At 50.8% G+C, this 18534-nt stretch overlaps 1 protein-coding gene across 1 annotated transcript in view; it reads left to right on the forward strand.

Annotated features, from left to right (window-relative positions):
• Positions 1-774: 774 nt before the first annotated feature.
• The window catches only part of LOC138282304 (E3 ubiquitin-protein ligase TRIM39-like), a 95871-nt gene continuing 78111 nt past the window's right edge, over positions 775-18534 (forward strand). Inside the window, exons 1-2 of the mRNA XM_069219691.1 lie at positions 775-1427; positions 9081-9103. Coding sequence (XP_069075792.1) covers positions 1017-1427; positions 9081-9103 — 434 coding nt within the window. The 5' untranslated portion in view covers positions 775-1016. The remainder of the gene's footprint in view (positions 1428-9080; positions 9104-18534) is intronic.

The raw sequence follows: 18534 nt of genomic DNA on the forward strand, positions 1-18534 counted from the left end.
AAACAACATATATACAGTCAAAAATGGGGGTTAACATGCCAGGCAAGATGTTACTTTCCTACACTGGTCACTTGTGTTCTGGTTCAGGGAGGACCTGGCCTGGCAGCTCAGGCTGGACTCTTCCTACCTGAACAGGCTCAAGGCTGATGTGCACACGGCTGGAGCCAAACTGAGGAGGCATCAGAGCAAAGGAGCATGGATTGGGTTAGACAAAGTGCACTCACTCCTCCCATCACCCTCTGCGTGTCTGACACCTCCAAGCAGTCCTGGCCTGTTAGCTAAGAGCTCTTACTGGCCACGAGGTTTGAGAGAATACTCAATCTATAAAGACAAACTACAAGTCCCAGAATGCACTGTGCGCTAAAATAGAGCCACAGAGCAGCCATAGGCGCGCCTGTCTGTGCATTAAAGGAGCCTTCAGTGGTGCTGGACCTGTTTAGGGTCAGTTATTGGAACTTTGTGAAACTTTCAATTCTGAAAAAGCTGAAGCGTTTTCTATTCCTCGTCCTTTTCGTTTCTCCACCTCTGTTGCCTTTTCTCCTCTGACATTCTTTCCTCCCCTCTCTGCCTTTATGTCCGTGTTTCCCTCTCTTCCCTTTGATTCTTTCACACCCGTGTATTCCTCCCTCCCCCGCCCCTTTCTCTTGTGGTCTCAGACTGAAAGTCTTGGGGTCACTTTTAATTTCCTGTATTTCACTCACGCTCCGCCTCACTCTTCTTCCCAGAAATAAACCCCCGTGGCCCAGTCTTCGGTTATTTACCCTCTCTGGGGCCGGGGCTGCTGCAGTCAGAGCTGAACTTGCACATTAGCGCTTCGATGTCTCGTCCGGGGTAGTAAGCGCTGTATCCACACATTTAAAATACAATTAGAAAGGTCTTCTTTAGTGGCCGAGATTGTAAAGCGACGGGGGTTTGAACCAGGAAATCCCAGTACACACAAGAGGAGGGGACACAGACACTCCCACTTTACAAACAGAGAAACGAAACTTCCCTCCCCTCCCTGCATTTCCAGGATCATGGCCGCAGCTCAGCTCACGGGTCTCAGAGATGAGGCCACTTGTTCCATCTGTTTGGAATATTTCACGGACCCGGTGTCCACGGACTGTGGACACGTCTTCTGCCGCTCCTGCATCACTCAGAGCTGGGAGGGGAGAGATGGAAACTCCCCCTGTCCGCAGTGCAGAGAGATATCTCCTGGGAGAAGCCTCCGACCCAACAGGCAACTGGAAAACATGGTGGAAATGGTAAAACAGCTTCACCTGCCCCCCGTGAAGCTCCCGGAGGGGAATCTGTGCGAGAAACACAAGGAGAAACTCCGGCTGTTCTGTGAAGAGGATCAGAGGATGATATGTGTGGTCTGCCGAGAGTCCGAGGACCATAAATCCCACTCAGTGAGTCCCATCGAGGAGGCTGCCCAAGAGTACAAGGTATGTGTGTAGGAGTGATGGGATCACAAGTGAAGTCACTCCCTGAGAATTATAGGGAAGGCTGCAGAGGAGTACAAGGTATGTGTGTGGGTGTGATGGGATCACAAGTGAAGTCACTCCTTGAGAATTATAGGGAAGCAGGCCCAGATCTAGAGGTTAAGCCAGGTGGGCCCGTCCCACCCAAGGAAGTGCCCTGGCCCACCCAAGGCCATTTAGATCTGGAAATCCAGCGTTTGTTGTTTTATGCTTAACGGTCACCGAGCACTGATTGCGTACTTAAGATTACATTGAGAAAGCTGTCCAAGGGTAGGTGTGGGCGGTGAACTCCGCTCGCGGAGTTTGCAGAGTTTCTCCCACTCCCGTTAGAGCGCGGAGTTCCAAAAAACTCCACATAGTGGAGCAGAGTTTTTTTCCTCGTTCGTGATCGCCAAGGCTGCAGAGGAGTACAAGGTATGTGTGTGGGTGTGATGGGATCACAAGTGAAGTCACTCCTTGAGAATTATAGGGAAGCAGGCCCAGATCTAGAGGTTAAGCCAGGTGGGCCCGTCCCACCCAAGGAAGTGCCCTGGCCCACCCAAGGCCATTTAGATCTGGAAATCCAGCGTTTGTTGTTTTATGCTTAACGGTCACCGAGCACTGATTGCGTACTTAAGATTACATTGAGAAAGCTGTCCAAGGGTAGGTGTGGGCGGTGAACTCCGCTCGCGGAGTTTGCAGAGTTTCTCCCACTCCCGTTAGAGCGCGGAGTTCCAAAAAACTCCACATAGTGGAGCAGAGTTTTTTTCCTCGTTCGTGATCGCCAACGTTAAGTTGGCGAGCGAGAAAGATCTTACTCCAGACCTCCTTCCAGCGACATTTGTCATCTTGGGCGGTCGTGGATGGTCGCTACCTCACACATTGAGAAACCTTCCGTTCACGTTGAGGAAGCTGCTTCTCAAGTTGAAAATCTACTCGAGCAGCAGAAAAGAAGCAGCACCCTCTTGCGCTGCCCGTGGTGCCATTCGTACTGATTTTTCAGCGCGGGACAAACACCCAGCGCTATGAATCAGCACCAACGACACAACCTAATGCACTCCGCTGCTTGCAGAACTCCACATAGAGCGGTGGAGTCTTTTGGTCAGTTCGCGGAGTTCCACCCAGGCCTATCCAAGGGCATAAAGGTATGTCACAGCCCTGGGATCACAACCCTACACTGAGCCCCTAAGAAGGGGCTGCAGACGTACAAGGTCTGTATCAATGTAGGCTTAAGTTATTGCTTACTAAAGGCTTCATGGAGAATTCTGCCCAGGAGCACAGAGTTGGTCTGGAGGAATTCAGAGATCACTCATTGCACTGCAAGGTCTCCATAGAGAATTCTGCACAAGAGCACAAGGTGTGAAGCCCATAGAAAGTACTTTCAGAAGAGAACAAGGGACGGTATGTCTGTCACAGCCCTGTGGTCACATGTCCCACACCTTGAGCCCCACAGAAGATGCTGCAGAAGTGTACACAGTATGTCTGTGCGTGTTCAGGGATCTCCAGCACCGTGGGCTCTGCAGTGAAAGAGATCCAAGTGTACACGTAATATGTTATGGGATCTCAGATACTTCTGTGGGCTTTATCCGGAGAGAGGGCCAGGAGTACAACTTGTGTCTGCGTCTGTCCCGGGATCACAGATCTCATACTGTGAGCCCCATGTGCAGCAGAGCACAAGGTATGGCAGGTGCCGTCCAGGGATCACTAGTCACAAACTGAGAGTGCCAGTGCTACAGAAGTGGCTGCAGAGGAGCACAGGGTGTGTGGGTCGCAGCCTTTGAATCCCACTTTGGACAAGTTAGTTCCAGAGAAGAGGCTGCAGAGGAGCACATGGTGCATCTGTCACAGCCCTGGGATTACAGGTCGTACACTTGAGCCCCTAGTCTAGGGAGCAGGGAAGCAGGGATTATTCATGACATTCTTGAGGAGCCACGGAGAACGCGTCCAGGAATGACTGAGTATGGGCCTCACCAGAGTTTGGCAGGCGCAGGGATCCACCAGAAAGCAGCGGTTGTCTTTTCCGCCTAACCCGCAGCTCACCCACTCTGTTTAGGGTCAGGAGAAGTGCCTTGTTTCCAACAGCAGAGCCTCCCTGGGCTCCATCAGCAGAAACCCTTTCTACGGCCCATCTGCCGCTGGGCCCTCGGTCACTATACCAGAGATAGAAGGGGCTCTTAGAGTCCAGTTTACCTAACTGGGCTCACCAGGAAGCGCCTGGCGGTCTCACACAGCAAACCAAAGAAATTCCATCCCCTCCCCCCTGAAATGGTAGAAAACTCTCAATTGCATTTCCTTTTTCTATATCAAAATATGTAGTTTGTTTTTGGGGAAAAAAAACTTTACTGAGCTGACTCATTAAACACAGCGCCTACTCAGCAAAGCTGCCAGTCTTCAGCGGCGCCGCAGCGGCTCAGATGTAACCACAGTGATCTGCCAGTCTTCAGCGGCGCCGCAGCCTAACAGGTCTAACAATGCGTTATCTAATGTCATCAATAGACACAGGTGAATAAAAAGCAAGGTGCTGATTTACATCTTGGTAGAGAACTTTACTTTACTCCCGCCATGCCAAGGAAACTGCACCGGCCAAATTTAGAGTTTTCTGCAGCCCTGCGGACAGCTCTAAGCATTGTCAGGAACCGCTTTTGCGGTTGTTCTTGGTGGCTCCTGCCAATGTTGTAAACGTTTGATGGGCGGCTCCATCAAACATGACAGCTACCTCTCAAACTTCTGCAACATTTTACTTTATCCAATAACAAACATCCACAGCGGGCTTTCTTTTTTTGGGAAAAGTAAAACTAATAATCCCCCTACCCCCTGTGGTTGCCTCCCATGTTGTGGGGGTAATTTCTTTCCCTGTCCCTCTGGTGGTGATGAACAGAAAAACAAAAAGAATACATAACAGCATCAACTCTGAGTCAGGCAGAGTGTGTTATATGTGAACCTCCGACGGCCTGTGCTCCGCAACGCCAGCAACGGAGCTGGAGCTGTGCTGCCAATTAAATACTTGAGGCCCAGCCGACTATAAATCTGGCAGTTGGACCTTCAGTCCATCACGATGATGTACCCTCTGCCAAACTCTAAATCAGCCCCTAAGTGGTCAGTGTGGTTTAAGGAGGGGTTAGCTGAGATAAAACAAGAAATAGAATGTGATGAACACATCTGGAGATGCAGTTAAGGCTCCAATAAAAATCAGAGTACAAAGTTGTGCTCTTCAAATACGAATCCCCCATTAGAGAGGCGTGGCATCAATATTGCTTGATCACAATTCTTACTGCTAACAACAAAGAAGATATTTTTTTAATTATCACTGTGTTAACTTCTGTTTGTTTGGTATAATTTTGCCTCCTAAATATTTTGTGCAGCTAGCGTTTATTTCACAAAAAGCACAACCGTCAGAGAAAACGTTGCTTTGGAATTTGGCCTTACTTCCTCTTCTCCTGCCCTTCCACCAGCACCTGCCACTTATGGTCTGGCATTAATTTGATTGACTTTGATAATTTGTGTTATTGGATCTCTACCGCGGGTAATCTGTTGGGCCTGATTCCAGTGAGCTTCCTCCCACTGATGAAAAATATCTTGGTTAATCCTTCAACAGTCATCCTGAACTCTGCTGGGTCTTCTGTCAGCAGATCAGGTCTTTTTGACGCTGGTATAGAACTCCCTGTCCTGGAGAAACCGCCTGTGGATACCTCCAATACTCTCAAGTACCACCCTACCTCCCTCGTCATTCCTCTCCTGAAGAATACTCCTGTAGATCCCTCCAATACTCTCAAGTACATCCCCAACTCCCTTGTCCTTCTCCTCCTGAAGAAGACTCCTATGTGTCCTTCCAATACTCACAAGTACTTTCTCACCTCCCTCTATCTCCCTCTCTAGTGGATCCCTCTAATACTCTCTAGTGTGGCCCACCTCCTTCACCCCCCTCTCCTAAGGAAACTTCCTGTGGATCCCTCCAATAATTCTAGGTACCGCCCGTCTCCCTTGTTCCGTCTGCAGCTAAGTGTGAGAGAATGCCCTTTTTACAGGATCACCCCCACGTTTTGCTGGAGTAAGTGCCGGTTTAATGGCTCTGAAGTGCTCTGAGCTCTGCTGACCAGGTCCCAGTGCCTGTGATCTGACCCCTAAAGTATATGTGTAATTATCTAACACTTGATTGGTATAGTTAACTTATTTAAAAGTTCCTAGTATATGGTTCTCTGTGTATCCAGGGCCTGAAAGTTAAATGTCACTATTGCACATCAGCACTGATTGTGCAACCACTAAAGTGACAAAGTGAAAGCATGACTCAAGTCCTGCCACTGCAGCCTAGGGTGCCAGCTTTTAAACTGCTAAGTTGTCTTGGCAAAATAACCCTTCTGCAAAGCCTAAACCTTCCTTTTTAATATTTATAAGTCGCCCTAAAGTAGGCCTTAACCTCCCATAAGATGGAGCATGATATTAAAATGAAGGATATGTCAATTTTATGTTTTACATGTCCTGCCAGTGCAAAGTCACAATGTTTCACTGTAACAAGGCTGGCTTTCCCATTGGAAAGCACCAGGTTAGAATATTCCACCTTATAATGCCTAACTGCAGTTTGGGATTAGCTAGAACAATGGTTCAAATTCTCAAACTAATATGAATTTAAAATCCTTTTGAATTTAAAAAACATTTGTAAAACCCAAGCATCTGCTGTGATGGATCTCCAGGCCTGGAGGAAAACCACCTGTCTGACCCCACTTTTATAAGAGAGGAAGGATGAGCACTCACCAGAACTGGAGGAAGCGGAGCTCCCTTTGAATCCTCTGTCCTGGATGCATTGCCCTCTGGTGGGGTGGAAGTTGGTGAATCTGGTGTTGTCCTGAAAGGAGCCTCGTCTGGAGCATTGCCCGCTTGAAGGGTATTGGGAGAAGTGCATGGCCGACCGAGCGGCCTCTGCCATGACCAGCCCCTTGGAAAACCTGAGGGCTCAAGACTTTCTTTATGGAGGACCTGGCCTAGTCTAGGGAAATGAAGGTTGTCACAAACTTGCCCAACTCTTTGATAAAGGGTCCCCTTGGGCGATAAGCCCCGCCTCCGAGGTTGCATTGTCCCGGTGCTTCTGGTCCACCTTAATCAACAGGGAGCAGCAGCACTTTGTGGATGGCATGCAATTGGCGTTACCTAAGAAGATGATCGCGTGCTGTGCCCACCCTGAAAGGACCTTCGGTGAAATAAGGGCTCTTCTGGCCTTGGCGTCTTCAGCCATATCAGGGATCTTGGTAAGGGGCCAATAGTACTCAAAAGCCTATCCTGACAAGCCCTCCAGGAATGGAATATGCCCTTTTTGGCTCTTTTATGAATTTTGCCAGGGAAGCGGCCATTCTGAAGTCAATGTCGGGGTCAGGACAACTTTACCCTCCAAGCCAGGGCAGTGAGATTCGACCCGAAGGCAGCTGCAGGCTTCTTTCTCCAGGGACTTCCTAAGTTGACCCGCCACATAGCTGGCTACCTTTTCTGCCGGGGCCCACTCAGAGGACCAAGGGTGGAGGATGTCATTGGGGTCAAGCTTGTCCAAGCCCTGGGCCTCTGGGTTTGCAGAGTAAGGGATGGATGGGCTCCAAGGTCTGGAGGACCCTGCCTCATCATCTGAGTCCACAGGGGCCTCATCATTTTGAGGGTCTGGGGAAACAGGGCATAGGGATTCCAAGGCTGGTTCAGTAGGACGTGGGATTGGGGTTCGGCTGGGTAGCCAAGAAGACTTGCTTAAGGTGAGCGAAAGCATCATGGTCAACGCCATCCTTGCGAGGAAGCTTGGCAGGGACAGGGTCTGGATTTGGGGCAGAATGGAAAGCGCCTAAGATCCAAGAGAGTGCAGTGGGCTCCTTCCTGGGATTAGAGATATGGGTGCAGGCACTCGCAACTTGATCCACCAGGTGCTGTTCCAAGGGGCCCATGGCCCCAGCAACCGCCTGGTAAATTAAGCCGCCTCTTAAAATTCATCGTCCCAGGGCAGGAATTTTGAGGGGTCCCGTTTTGACCGCTGATCCCCGGAAACCTCCATGTATGCTAAAATTAAGTGCAAGTGGGGAATGAGGCGGCGCTGCGCTAGTTTACAAGTGAGCACCAGAAAACAGCCAAAGTACTTTAAAGTGCCGATTGGGCATTAGAGGTGAGCTTAGGCAAGCGCAGCTGAATTTATGACCCCAGAGGAGTCATAAGTTCTGCAACATGGTATCGTGGGGCTGGAGGTCCAGCCAAGGTGTTTCAATGTGAGGGCTCTAAGCCCAGGGACACAGGTGCAGACAAGATCGCGGGGGAAAGGCAGCCTGGGAGCGTGTCCATATCACAGAAAGCAATCTGCGGTGCAGCCGCTGTCAATATTTACCTCGTGGGGGGGCATAAGTCCTTGCACTACCGAGCATTATTAAACAGGGCATCAAGCAAGATAGAAGCAGTTTACAGACCCCAAGCTCTGTGAGGTGTCTCTCTCCCCGTTCCGAAGGCTCCACGCGACGCAGGGCCTGACTCCGACTTCACTGGCAGGAGAAGTCAAAACTCACGCATCACAGCCACTAACCAGGCCTTATCTAGGCAACACCTAGGGGCAGAAGCCTGCACCTCGATGAGGAGTTGAGCCAAGCAGTCTGCCGTGATAGGAGCGTAGAATGTTTCTGTGCTCAATTTCAGTACCCAAAACTCTTGCCAAGCAAACTGCCAGTATTAATAAGAAATGACATGCACACCTATTTCTCCAAAAAGGAAACAAGAATTGTGAGCAGCGAAGAAAGAGGCTGGGACAACATGGATAATGGATTGTATGGGTCTCTGATGGGCTCTGATTGGTCATGGACTAATGCCTATGTTTGATTGGATGTTTTGCCTGTGCCATTCCCAAAGGTTCTTGGGATTTGTAGTTTATCATATTGATTAAAGCGAAGAAAGAAAAGTATAATCATAATTCTCCCCTCCGGTCATGACATAGAATTACTTCTGCCCATTCATTTCATAATTTGTTCTTCAAATTAAAACAATTCAGAGGGAAGTCCAGTTTTATACATAGAACATAATTTGTCGACTGAGACTGTTCCAGTTCAAGTGTGATCAGTTCTCAGAGAGCATTTGGAGCTGCCTGTTTTAAATGAAAACACCACAGTATATAGACACAAGGGCTTCTTCCTGAGTACTGGTTATACCCAGTTCTATGCTGCAGTTTGTGTAAATAGACATTTTGTAACAGAAACAAGAGGCCTAAGGATCTTATCTCACGCTTTATCCAAAGTCCTTGTTCATTTACATTTAATGCCATACAAGTGCGTTAGAAGTATTTTTGGCGTGGTATACTTTGAGTATAGACACTAGTTGTTTCTCAAGTGATGCAGGAGTTATAACAGGTCTGGCGTCTGATCTCAGGAACTCTAGACTATAATACATGATGCATTCAGAATATATCCGATTGTACTGTCATCTGCCCTCATTCAGAATTCCAACGTTCTGCTGTCTTGTGGGACCATTTGGGATATCACCAGCTGCGCTGTGTCATGTGACCCTATTCAGAACAAACTCCCATGTGTGTAACTGATCTTGAATTTCACAACTTATATTGTACCTAAAATTCTGCCAGAATTTAAAATCTGTTGTGGGAACTGATGTCCTTCTGCCTGTTCTTCTGTTTTGCAGGATGTTAGAAGCGCCCTGGACAGGTAAGGTTGATTTATTGTTCTCCTCTCAGTGTGTAAGGAGCAGATCTGCTGCAGTGTGGAAATGTCAGTACTGAGCTCACACAAATCCACTCTGCTGCCCGAGCAGTACTACCTCATACAATTATTATATGTAGACCACCTCGTAGCTACTCTCCTGTCTTCCAAACAGTGTTGAGGCCCCTCAGCTTATCCTTAAAACATCCACTGTCTTTAAAAGCTTCCTTCAGACTCCTTAAACTCAGAGTCTTATGAAAATACCCCCAAACCCAGGGAAACGTGCTCGTGTCCACCAAAATCACTTTTGTCCACAGAAACTACCTCAAGTTTTCCACAATCACAGAATACTCAAAACCTCCTTCAATACCTTCTGACCCCACTGCCAATCCCCAAATGTCCCTCTAGTGCTTTGAAACATCATTGGAATTGTCTAAAAACCAAATCATCTCACAAACCTGCCTCATCTTTTATTAAGGAGTCTGTGTAGGGCGCTAAAGGGCTACAAACCTAGTTTTATGCCCTAGTTTAAGGTATTGCTTGTGCCTATCTGACTGTGAGTGGCCATATTACAAACAATTTAGTTACTACTAAAACTGAAAGTGGGCGCAATTTTCAAAGCTTTAATTGGGAATTAGCAGCGATATGAAAGCAAATAATTCTGAGAGGAGCGAGCCATAGGTGAGGGCCTAGAAGAAAGGGGAGGGCCTTTAACAACCGGTATAGCCCGAGGCAGAAGGGCTATAAGTCTCCTAAAACATTCTGCCCTTAGTGGTAAAAAAGGAGAAACATGAAGACAAGCATTGGAATGTTGGAGCTTCGGCTTATTCCAGCCATTATAAGTCCGGAGCTATTCTACTGTCTTCAAGGGAGCTCCCAACATCCCAATCTTCTAAAGATGGGTAGAGTAGAGAGACGGGTACTTCACTTGTTCAAACTGAGACAAAGTTATGCAGTTGCTGAGTTACAATATTACAATACATTTGTTATTCGGCATAGTATTCCACATTCAGAGGTTTATGCAGAACAGTACATTCCACATGGATGCTTCATGTTCAGAAGGCTCTGCAGAAACACTTTTCACCCACTTGTGATTAACACAATAGCTTTCCCAAGGGAATGGCTTTAGAACAGTTATTAAAATTTAAAGCATACTCCCACTTTTGTAGTGATATCCTTGTCTAAAGCAAGGGTAATGCACTGCACGTCAGTCCTCAGTGAGAGCATTAAAAAAGAAAAGTTCTTAAAAATGAGAAATGTGTGACGTGGAGCGCTTGTTAAAAACAAGAGACACCATGAAATGTGCATTCAGTGTCAAAAAGATGTACATGAAGGAATGTCACTTGAAGATAATGCTCTGCTCAAGTGAAAATCGCAGTTCAATTAAGATGTCCTACGTGTACTGGAACACTGTGCAGTGAAAGGGGCTCGTTCCTGTCTTGAGTCACAATGTAATGTAATTGTCCAAAATACAGGTATAAATAAGTCCAATGGCCATTCTAAAAAAACTACAGCTCTATAGTTTCTGCACTCTTCCACTGATTGTCAGATTTAGTTCCTTTAATGTGGATATTAATTCTTCTGAATACTTTTTCAATTTTTGCCTACTTTTATTTTTACTCATTCTTTTGTGAAATTGCTCCAGTCCTCAAAGGGCTCCCCCAGTCCTCCTAAACCCAACTCTGTTCCTCAGATCTGCTTATGGTGGTAAGAAACCTTTCTTCATCCCTCACGACTTCCCTTCAGTCCACAGCATCTTCAGGGGTCAGCATCCAGTCAATCATCAAACCTCTGAAAGTGTCCAGAACCCTCACTCCTGGCATCAGAGCAGAGAGAGGGAGAGATGGAGACTATAATATTCAGAAAGAAAAAAGGTGAAAAGAGCAAGAAATGTAGAAGAAGAGAGAAGGCAGTTGAAGGGGAAGGGAATGAGGAGGAGGGAGAAATACAGAGAGAAGTGCAGAATGCCGAGTGAGACACAGGCAGGAACCATTTCACTTTTAAGATACACTGGAGTGAATATCCTGTGCATGTGGTTTACAGTAATCTGAAAGCAGTCTGGGTCCTAACGGAGGGGCTAATCCTTTGACACTTGAGTGAGAGGCACCTGGGAGCAGTTCACAACACCAAGAAATAGAAGAAAAGTCACTGATCCTTCTAGAAAGGTGTTAGAAGAAGCCGTTTAGAAGTTGTCAAACCAAAGGTCATAGCCTTGAAGTGAGATGTCCACAAACTGAATTTGCAACAAGGTCAGGACCTTAGATACTCTAAGTCGCAGCACCTCAGGGACTCCAAGTTGCAGGACATCAGAGTCCCCGAGGTGCTGGACTTCAGAGTCTCCAAAGTGCAGGACCTCAACGGCCTCAGGATGCAGGACTTCAGGGTGCAGGACATTAGAGTCTCCATGGTGCAGGAGCTAAGAGAGTCCATGGTCCTGTAGTTCAAAGCCTCCAGAGACTCTAAAATGCAGGACTTGGGAGTCAAGATGGCGGACAGATAGGATGCATGGTTTGGTCCCTCCGTGCCTGCCACACATTCCAAGGCGGTGCTGGGGAGAATCCAGCCATGTACACCCCCCCGGCACAGCATGATGCAGCCATGAGCTGGACCACTTGGCGGATACCACGTGGGGCGGGCGCTGATCGTCGTGGCGGTCGCAGTGCAGGCCACCTTCTCCGGCCAGGCCGGCCTGGGGAGAGGTGAATGAGGCCTAATCACACCTGTGGCCACGGCGGTGAAATGGGGGACATCAGACCCGGGGGGGGATGGGGAGGGGGTGGAGGGGATGCGAAACCTGATCATCTCCCGGGACAGCGCATGCAGCTGGGCCCAGCGTGGAGGCCCGGCCTGGCACAAAGGCCACGGCAGCTCTCATCGCATTCTGCTGGGGAGGCCTCGTCCACACCAGGACATCAGCGGGCCCGGGGGGTGATGGCGGGGCCCGGGTCGAAGGTGGGGCCGACACTATAGCATGAACCACCCCCCAGACGCCACCAGCAGGGGAGCGGGGCCCACTGCGGGTCTCTTCTTTGGCCATAATTGGGGGTGCCTACTTACTTTGGGGGTCCAAGAGATTGCCCCCGGGACATCACCTCGATGGAGTGGTGCACACAGGGCCTTCTCTGGGGCGTGGGCCCCTACTTGGAACCAGCGGGCCTGGCAGGATATACCAGTGAGCGACCCCCCTGGTGGGCCCCCACTACTCGCCACCCATTAGATCGACAGGAGTGGGATGTATGAGAAAGCACGAGAGCCTGTGAGACACCCCCCAACATAGAGCATGGATTCCGTTGTGACCCCGCCATCGGGATTCATAGCGACGGTGTCTGGATACAGCTTATCACCTAGATCAGCATGACAGCAGCCCGTGCTAAAAAGGAATGCACACTGAGGGAGATGCTCTCCACACCATGTAGACCACGGGGGATCGCGATCGCACCCCAGAGGGCAATGGATGAGAGGAACAGGTAACGCGCTCGTTCTTGGAGGCCCTTTTCTAGTCTCTTAAGAAGTACCTTCAGGTGGTGAAACAAGATCTCTGCCAGGATCTAAGAGAGGTCCGACTCAAGGTATCAGAGCTGGGCGACGGTCTCCTCCATTTCGGCTTATCTTCTGATTGGATGGAACCGTGCACCAGCATCACTCACTGGAGGCAGCTTGCAAGGCCCTGCGATTGGAGTACCCCCCCATGAGCCGACTCGGTTGACAACAAAGGAGGACCCCAACATGCCTGATCCAGAGACTAGAAGAGGAGGGCGGTGCTGGAGTCCCTATTGGGGGATGCGGAGTGGTGAAGATCCTTGGACCACAACACAGTTCTGGCTATGTGAAGGCCCGACACAGAGAGGAAATGGGTGGGGGATGGAGGGACCAATGGAAGCAGACAGTGGACTCAGTGGGATTAGACCTTCATTTATAGGACTGCCCACAGAGACTATTCTGGGTTAGTCCAGAGTTGTTGAACTATGTTTATGTTGTACTTTCAGGGTTGGGGATTTTTTATTCTGAGAGGGGAGGGTGCACATTCACAGTAACAGGTAAACAGCCATCAACCTATGAGGGACACGATCATAGGAGAACAGGTGGTGGGACTTCCTATCACTCTCCAGGGGCTACACTACTACATCGTCAGGATCTACCGCTCTTCACGATAAGTTAACTGCATTGACCCTTAATGTTAGGGGTCTTAACACTCCGGTCAAACGTATGGCGGTCCTCTCACACGTAGAGCATTTGAAAGGTGACATATGCCTTATACAGGAGACACGTTTCTTAGCCAGGGACTGCCATAGATTACTCACCAGTATCTCTCTTCAGTAGATAAATAGACATCCGGGGTTGCCATATTAGTTTCCCGCTCCTTACAGGGTAAGGTGGGAGATAAGGTTCTGGAGGTCAAGGGGAGGTTTCTGGCTTATGGGATACACTTTGATAACTACACTATTGTGGTGGGATCCATTTATGCACCAAATGAGGGTCAAGAACGATTTATCCAACAAACTGGTGGTGGAGGTGACAGCCATTCCAGACAAATTGTTTTTTATTGGGAGGAGATCTGAACCTAGTCTTCCACAATGAGATGGACAGATCGGCTCCACGCACAGGGGGAGTGGGAACGTTATCAGCAGAAGGGGTTAGGCGGGTGGGGGAGTTGGGACTCCGAGATCTGTGGCGAGAGTCCTATCTTTAGTCTAGAGATTACACCTTCTACTCACATGCCCATAAAACATATGCAAGACTAGACTATTTTTTAGAACTACAGGTATAAAATCCTTACTGCCAACCATTGCTATACAACCCAGCTGCTTTTTGGGCCACTCGACAGTGTCTTTGACTCTGGAGCTTCCTCCTCTCCAAAGACAGGTTTGCCCATGGCGAACGGAACAAAGCTGTTTTGCAGCGCCCACCATTCATTAGACAGATAAAACACGCTATTTCCAGATATTTGGCACTCAACGAAGTTCCAGGCAGGCTGCTCTGTTTCCCGTTCTGTGGGAAGCTCTAAAGGCGGTCATTAGAGGAGAGCTCATAGCAATTACAGCTACGGATAACAAGATTAGGAAAGAGAAAAGGGAAATGATGACCAAACAGGTGCTAGATCTAGAACAGATCCATAAGCGTACTGGGGCGCCAAGGATCTGGAGGCGATTGGAGGCAGCTCGTAAACAATTGGCAGGCCTAGGCCAAGACAGAGTGGAATATGGACTCCTGCGGATGCACCATTATTTCTATGTGGGAGGCAACCGTACGTGCTGGCTGCTGGGTAACCGCCTCCGCGCCCTTCGACAGTCCACGGGAGTGGAGTCTTTCCGATCATCTGAGGGGACACATGATTAGAGGTAACAGTCCCAAAGCTTTGGCCTTCTGTCAGTTCTATGAAACCATGCACGCTGTTGGCAACTCGGTGGGGGATGGTTCGGGGACCTATCTCGGGATGCTCCCACTGCTCGGCTGATACTGGATCAGGTGGCACAGCTGGAGGGCCCATTTAAAACAAAAGAAGATATTGCGACTGTTAGAAATGGGGTTTCTGGTTGCCTAGGGTATGCACCTAAGCCATGCAGAACCTACCCACTCTAGTCTGGGCAAGCCCGTCTGTGCCCGTCCGCGCCTGGACCGCGCCCAGCGCCACCCCCCCTGGTCCTCAAGCCCCCCGCTACTCCTGCCTACGAACTCCGCGCACTCAACCCTGGCCCCTCAACAGAGTGCTTCCTGGCCACCCCGTAGCACACCAAAGGACCTTTTTCCTGCCGCACCTGCAACTTCTCCTGCAACAGAACAACGAAGCCAGAAACAACCAACACAAACCACCTGCACTGCATCCTCCTCAACACACGCTCCGTACGAAAACACGCCATCGAGCTCTGGGACTTGCTCAACACCACCGCCCCAGACGTGGCCTTCCTGACTGAAACCTGGTGGAACGACTCTTCGGCCCCGGACATCGCCATCGCCATACCCAACGGATACAAGATCACCAGAAGAGATCGCACCAACGGAATCGGTGGAGGGATAGCCATCGCCCACAAATCTACCCTCAAGATCCACACCCACACGGACGACACCCTCAAGACAGCCGAACACCTCCACTTCCAGATTCACACGGACCCCAACACTACCCTCAGAGGAACCCTCCTATACCGCCCTCCAGGACCAAGAGCCCCCTTCAGCGACACCGTCTCCGACCTCGCAAGCACCCACGCCCTCGCCTCTCCAGACTACATCCTCCTGGGAGATCTAAACTTCCACCTGGAAAACAACAACAACGCCAACACCGCATCACTGACCACCAACCTCCTCAACCTCGGACTCCGTCAACTGGTCAACACTCCCACCCACATCGCCGGACACACACTTGACCCCCTCTTCACCTCAAGCAACCACATCTCTTTCAGCCACACCTCCGAACTCCACTGGACCGACCATCACTGTGTCCATTTTACCTTCACGAAAAACACTGAACACCACCGCATCCCGCTACCCGCCTCACCGCCGCTGGGGAAAAGTCACCGAAGACCAACTTACCAGCACCCTCATCAAAACCCACCACCCGACCCCACCGGCCCGAGCGCCGCCGCCATCAACCTCCATCAATGGATCCTCGACTGCGCCAACACCGTAGCTCCACTCAAGAAACCCACCGCCAACCAAGAAAAGAAAAAAACAGCCTGGTTCACATACGAACTGACCACCTCCAAACGCACCTGCCAAAAACTCAAGAAGAAATGGATCCTCGAGCGCACACCCGACAACCTTGCTACCCTCAAGGACGCCAACCGCGAACACCACCAACGGATCCGACTCGCCAAGCGCGCCCACTTCACAGAACGCCTCAACAACAACGCCCACGACTGCAAAGAACTCTTCGGCATCGTGAAGGAACTCTCCAACCCTAACGCCAACATCAACGACGTCCCTCCCTCCCAGAAACTCTGCAACGACCTCTCCACCTTCTTCCACCAGAAAATCACAGCCATCCACGACAGCTTCCACACCACACCTCCGCCAGTCCCCACCCCCGACGACTCCTCCCACGCCTTCCGCCTCACCGCCTGGACCCAAGTAGATGACGCCGAAACCCTAACAACCATGAATTCCATCCACTCAGGCTCTCCCACGGACCCTTGCCCACATCACGTATTCAACAAAGCCGACGGCACCATCGCCCCCAAACTCCGCAAGATCATCAACCTCTCCTTCAACACCGCCACCTTCCCAGTCAGCTGGAAGCACGCAGAAATCCAACCCCTCCTCAAGAAACCCAAGGCTGACCCCAACGATCTCAAAAACTTCCGACCGATCTCTCTCCTCCCTTTTCCAGCGAAAGTCATTGAGAAGATCGTCAACGCACAGCTCGCCCACTTCCTAGAAGAAAACTCCATCCTAGACCCCTCTCAATCGGGATTCAGACGAAACCACAGCACTGAGACCGCACTCCTCGCCGCCACAGATGACATCAGACAACAAATGGACAACGGTGAAACCTCAGCCCTCATCCTCCTTGACCTATCAGCCGCTTTCGACACAGTCTGCCACAGCACCCTGCTAACCCGTCTCCACGAAGCCGGCATCCAAGACAAAGCCCTCAACTGGATCTCATCCTTCCTCTCCGACAGAACCCAGAGAGTCCGACTCTCACCCTTCCGCTCCAAAGCCACCAACCTCATCTGCGGCATCCCCCAAGGCTCCTCTCTTAGCCCAACATTGTTCAACGTCTACATGGCCCCCCTCGGACAACTGGCCCGTCAACACAACCTCAGCATCATCTCCTACGCTGACGACACCCAGCTCGTCCTCTCCCTGACCAAAGATCTGCTCACCCCCAAAACCAACCTCCACGAGGGACTGAAATCCATCGCCGAGTGGATGAACAACAGCCGCCTGAAGCTCAACTCCGACAAGACGGAAGTCCTCATCCTCGGACGCACCCCTTCGGCCTGGAACGACTCCTGGTGGCCCACAGCCCTCGGACCCCCACCCACCCCTGCCAGCCACGCAAGAAACCTCGGCTTCATCCTCGACTCCGCTCTCACCATGTCCAAACAGGTTAACGCCGTCTCCTCTTCTTGTTTCAACACCCTCCGCAGAATCTTCAAGTGGATTCCAACAGGAACCAGAAAGACGGTGACTCAAGCCCTCGTCAGTAGCAGACTTGACTACGGCAACGCACTCTACACAGGCATCCCAACAAAAGACATCAAACGTCTCCAGCGCATCCAGAACGCATCCGCCCGCCTGATCCTCGACATACTCCGCCGATGTCACATCTCCCCCCACCTGAAGGACCTCCACTGGCTCCCCGTGGAAAAAAGGATCACCTTCAAACTCCTCACCCACGCTCACAAGGCTCTACATAACACCGGACCCACCTACCTCAACTCCAGACTCAACTTCTACGCCCCCACACGTCAACTCTGCTCTGCCTACCTCGCCATCGTCCACCGAATCCAGCGCAAGACCTCTGGCGGAAGATCCTTCTCCTTCCTCGCCGCCAAGACCTGGAACTCTCTCCCCACCTCACTACGCCAGACCCAGGACCTCCTCACCTTCAGGAGACTCCTCAAGACATGGCTCTTCGAACGCTAGCAGCACCCCCCCCCCCAGCGCCTCGAAACCCTTACGGGTACATAGTGCGCTTTATAAATTCACTGATTGATTGATTGATTGATAGAAGCAAACGAAGGGGGCCCCTGGCGCTCCGTCATGCTAAGCAGGGGCCTTGCGGTAATTCCGGGGGAGGGGGGCGACATGCACCCCCTCCAGTTTTATAACTGGCCCCTCCTGGGGCCTGCGATCTCTGGGGGGCCCCCAGGCCTCCACTGGCCTTCCACAACAATGCCCCAAAAGAACAAGTGGGGCCACACAAGGAGACCTGCAGTGCGGGGGCCTGTGGCGAGGCTTCCGCCCACCCGCAGTCTCTGCCAAGAATAGTCAGGGCTTCAAAGGGGCAGGGGGAGCCTCTGATTAGGCTTCCTTCCCCCCCTGCCCATGCACCACACACTCAGGGTCTTCGGCAGGCGGGGAGCCTCCGATGAGGCTTCCTTCGCCGCCTGATCGTCTCCAGCCGCAGAAAGGGGCTCGCCGAGGCTGCGACCGTTATCGGCCCTAAGTTAGGGCCGTCTGATGCCCCGGGGGTGCTCCTCGGAGCGGACCATACCCTGGGGCACCGATAGGAGCACACTTGCTCCGGTTTCCTTTTCTTCGTGTTCTCCTCGTGCCCTGGGGGCCTCAAACATTGCAATTCACTTGCGCTTCACATAACCAGCCCGCCCGGGCTGCAGCAGTGATCTTGGCGGCAATTAGATGAAGCACCTCCCAGAGCGCTCAGCAAGAGAAAACAGAGCGCTCTCCAGGCGCTGGGGGCAGTTTCCTCAGCCACCATAATGCGCTTTCAGAGCACTTTACAAACCAATAGATGAGCGCTCCTCCAGGCGCTA

The sequence above is a fragment of the Pleurodeles waltl genome, unplaced genomic scaffold (genome assembly GCF_031143425.1).
Source record: "Pleurodeles waltl isolate 20211129_DDA unplaced genomic scaffold, aPleWal1.hap1.20221129 scaffold_97, whole genome shotgun sequence".
Lineage (NCBI taxonomy): Eukaryota > Metazoa > Chordata > Amphibia > Caudata > Salamandridae > Pleurodeles > Pleurodeles waltl.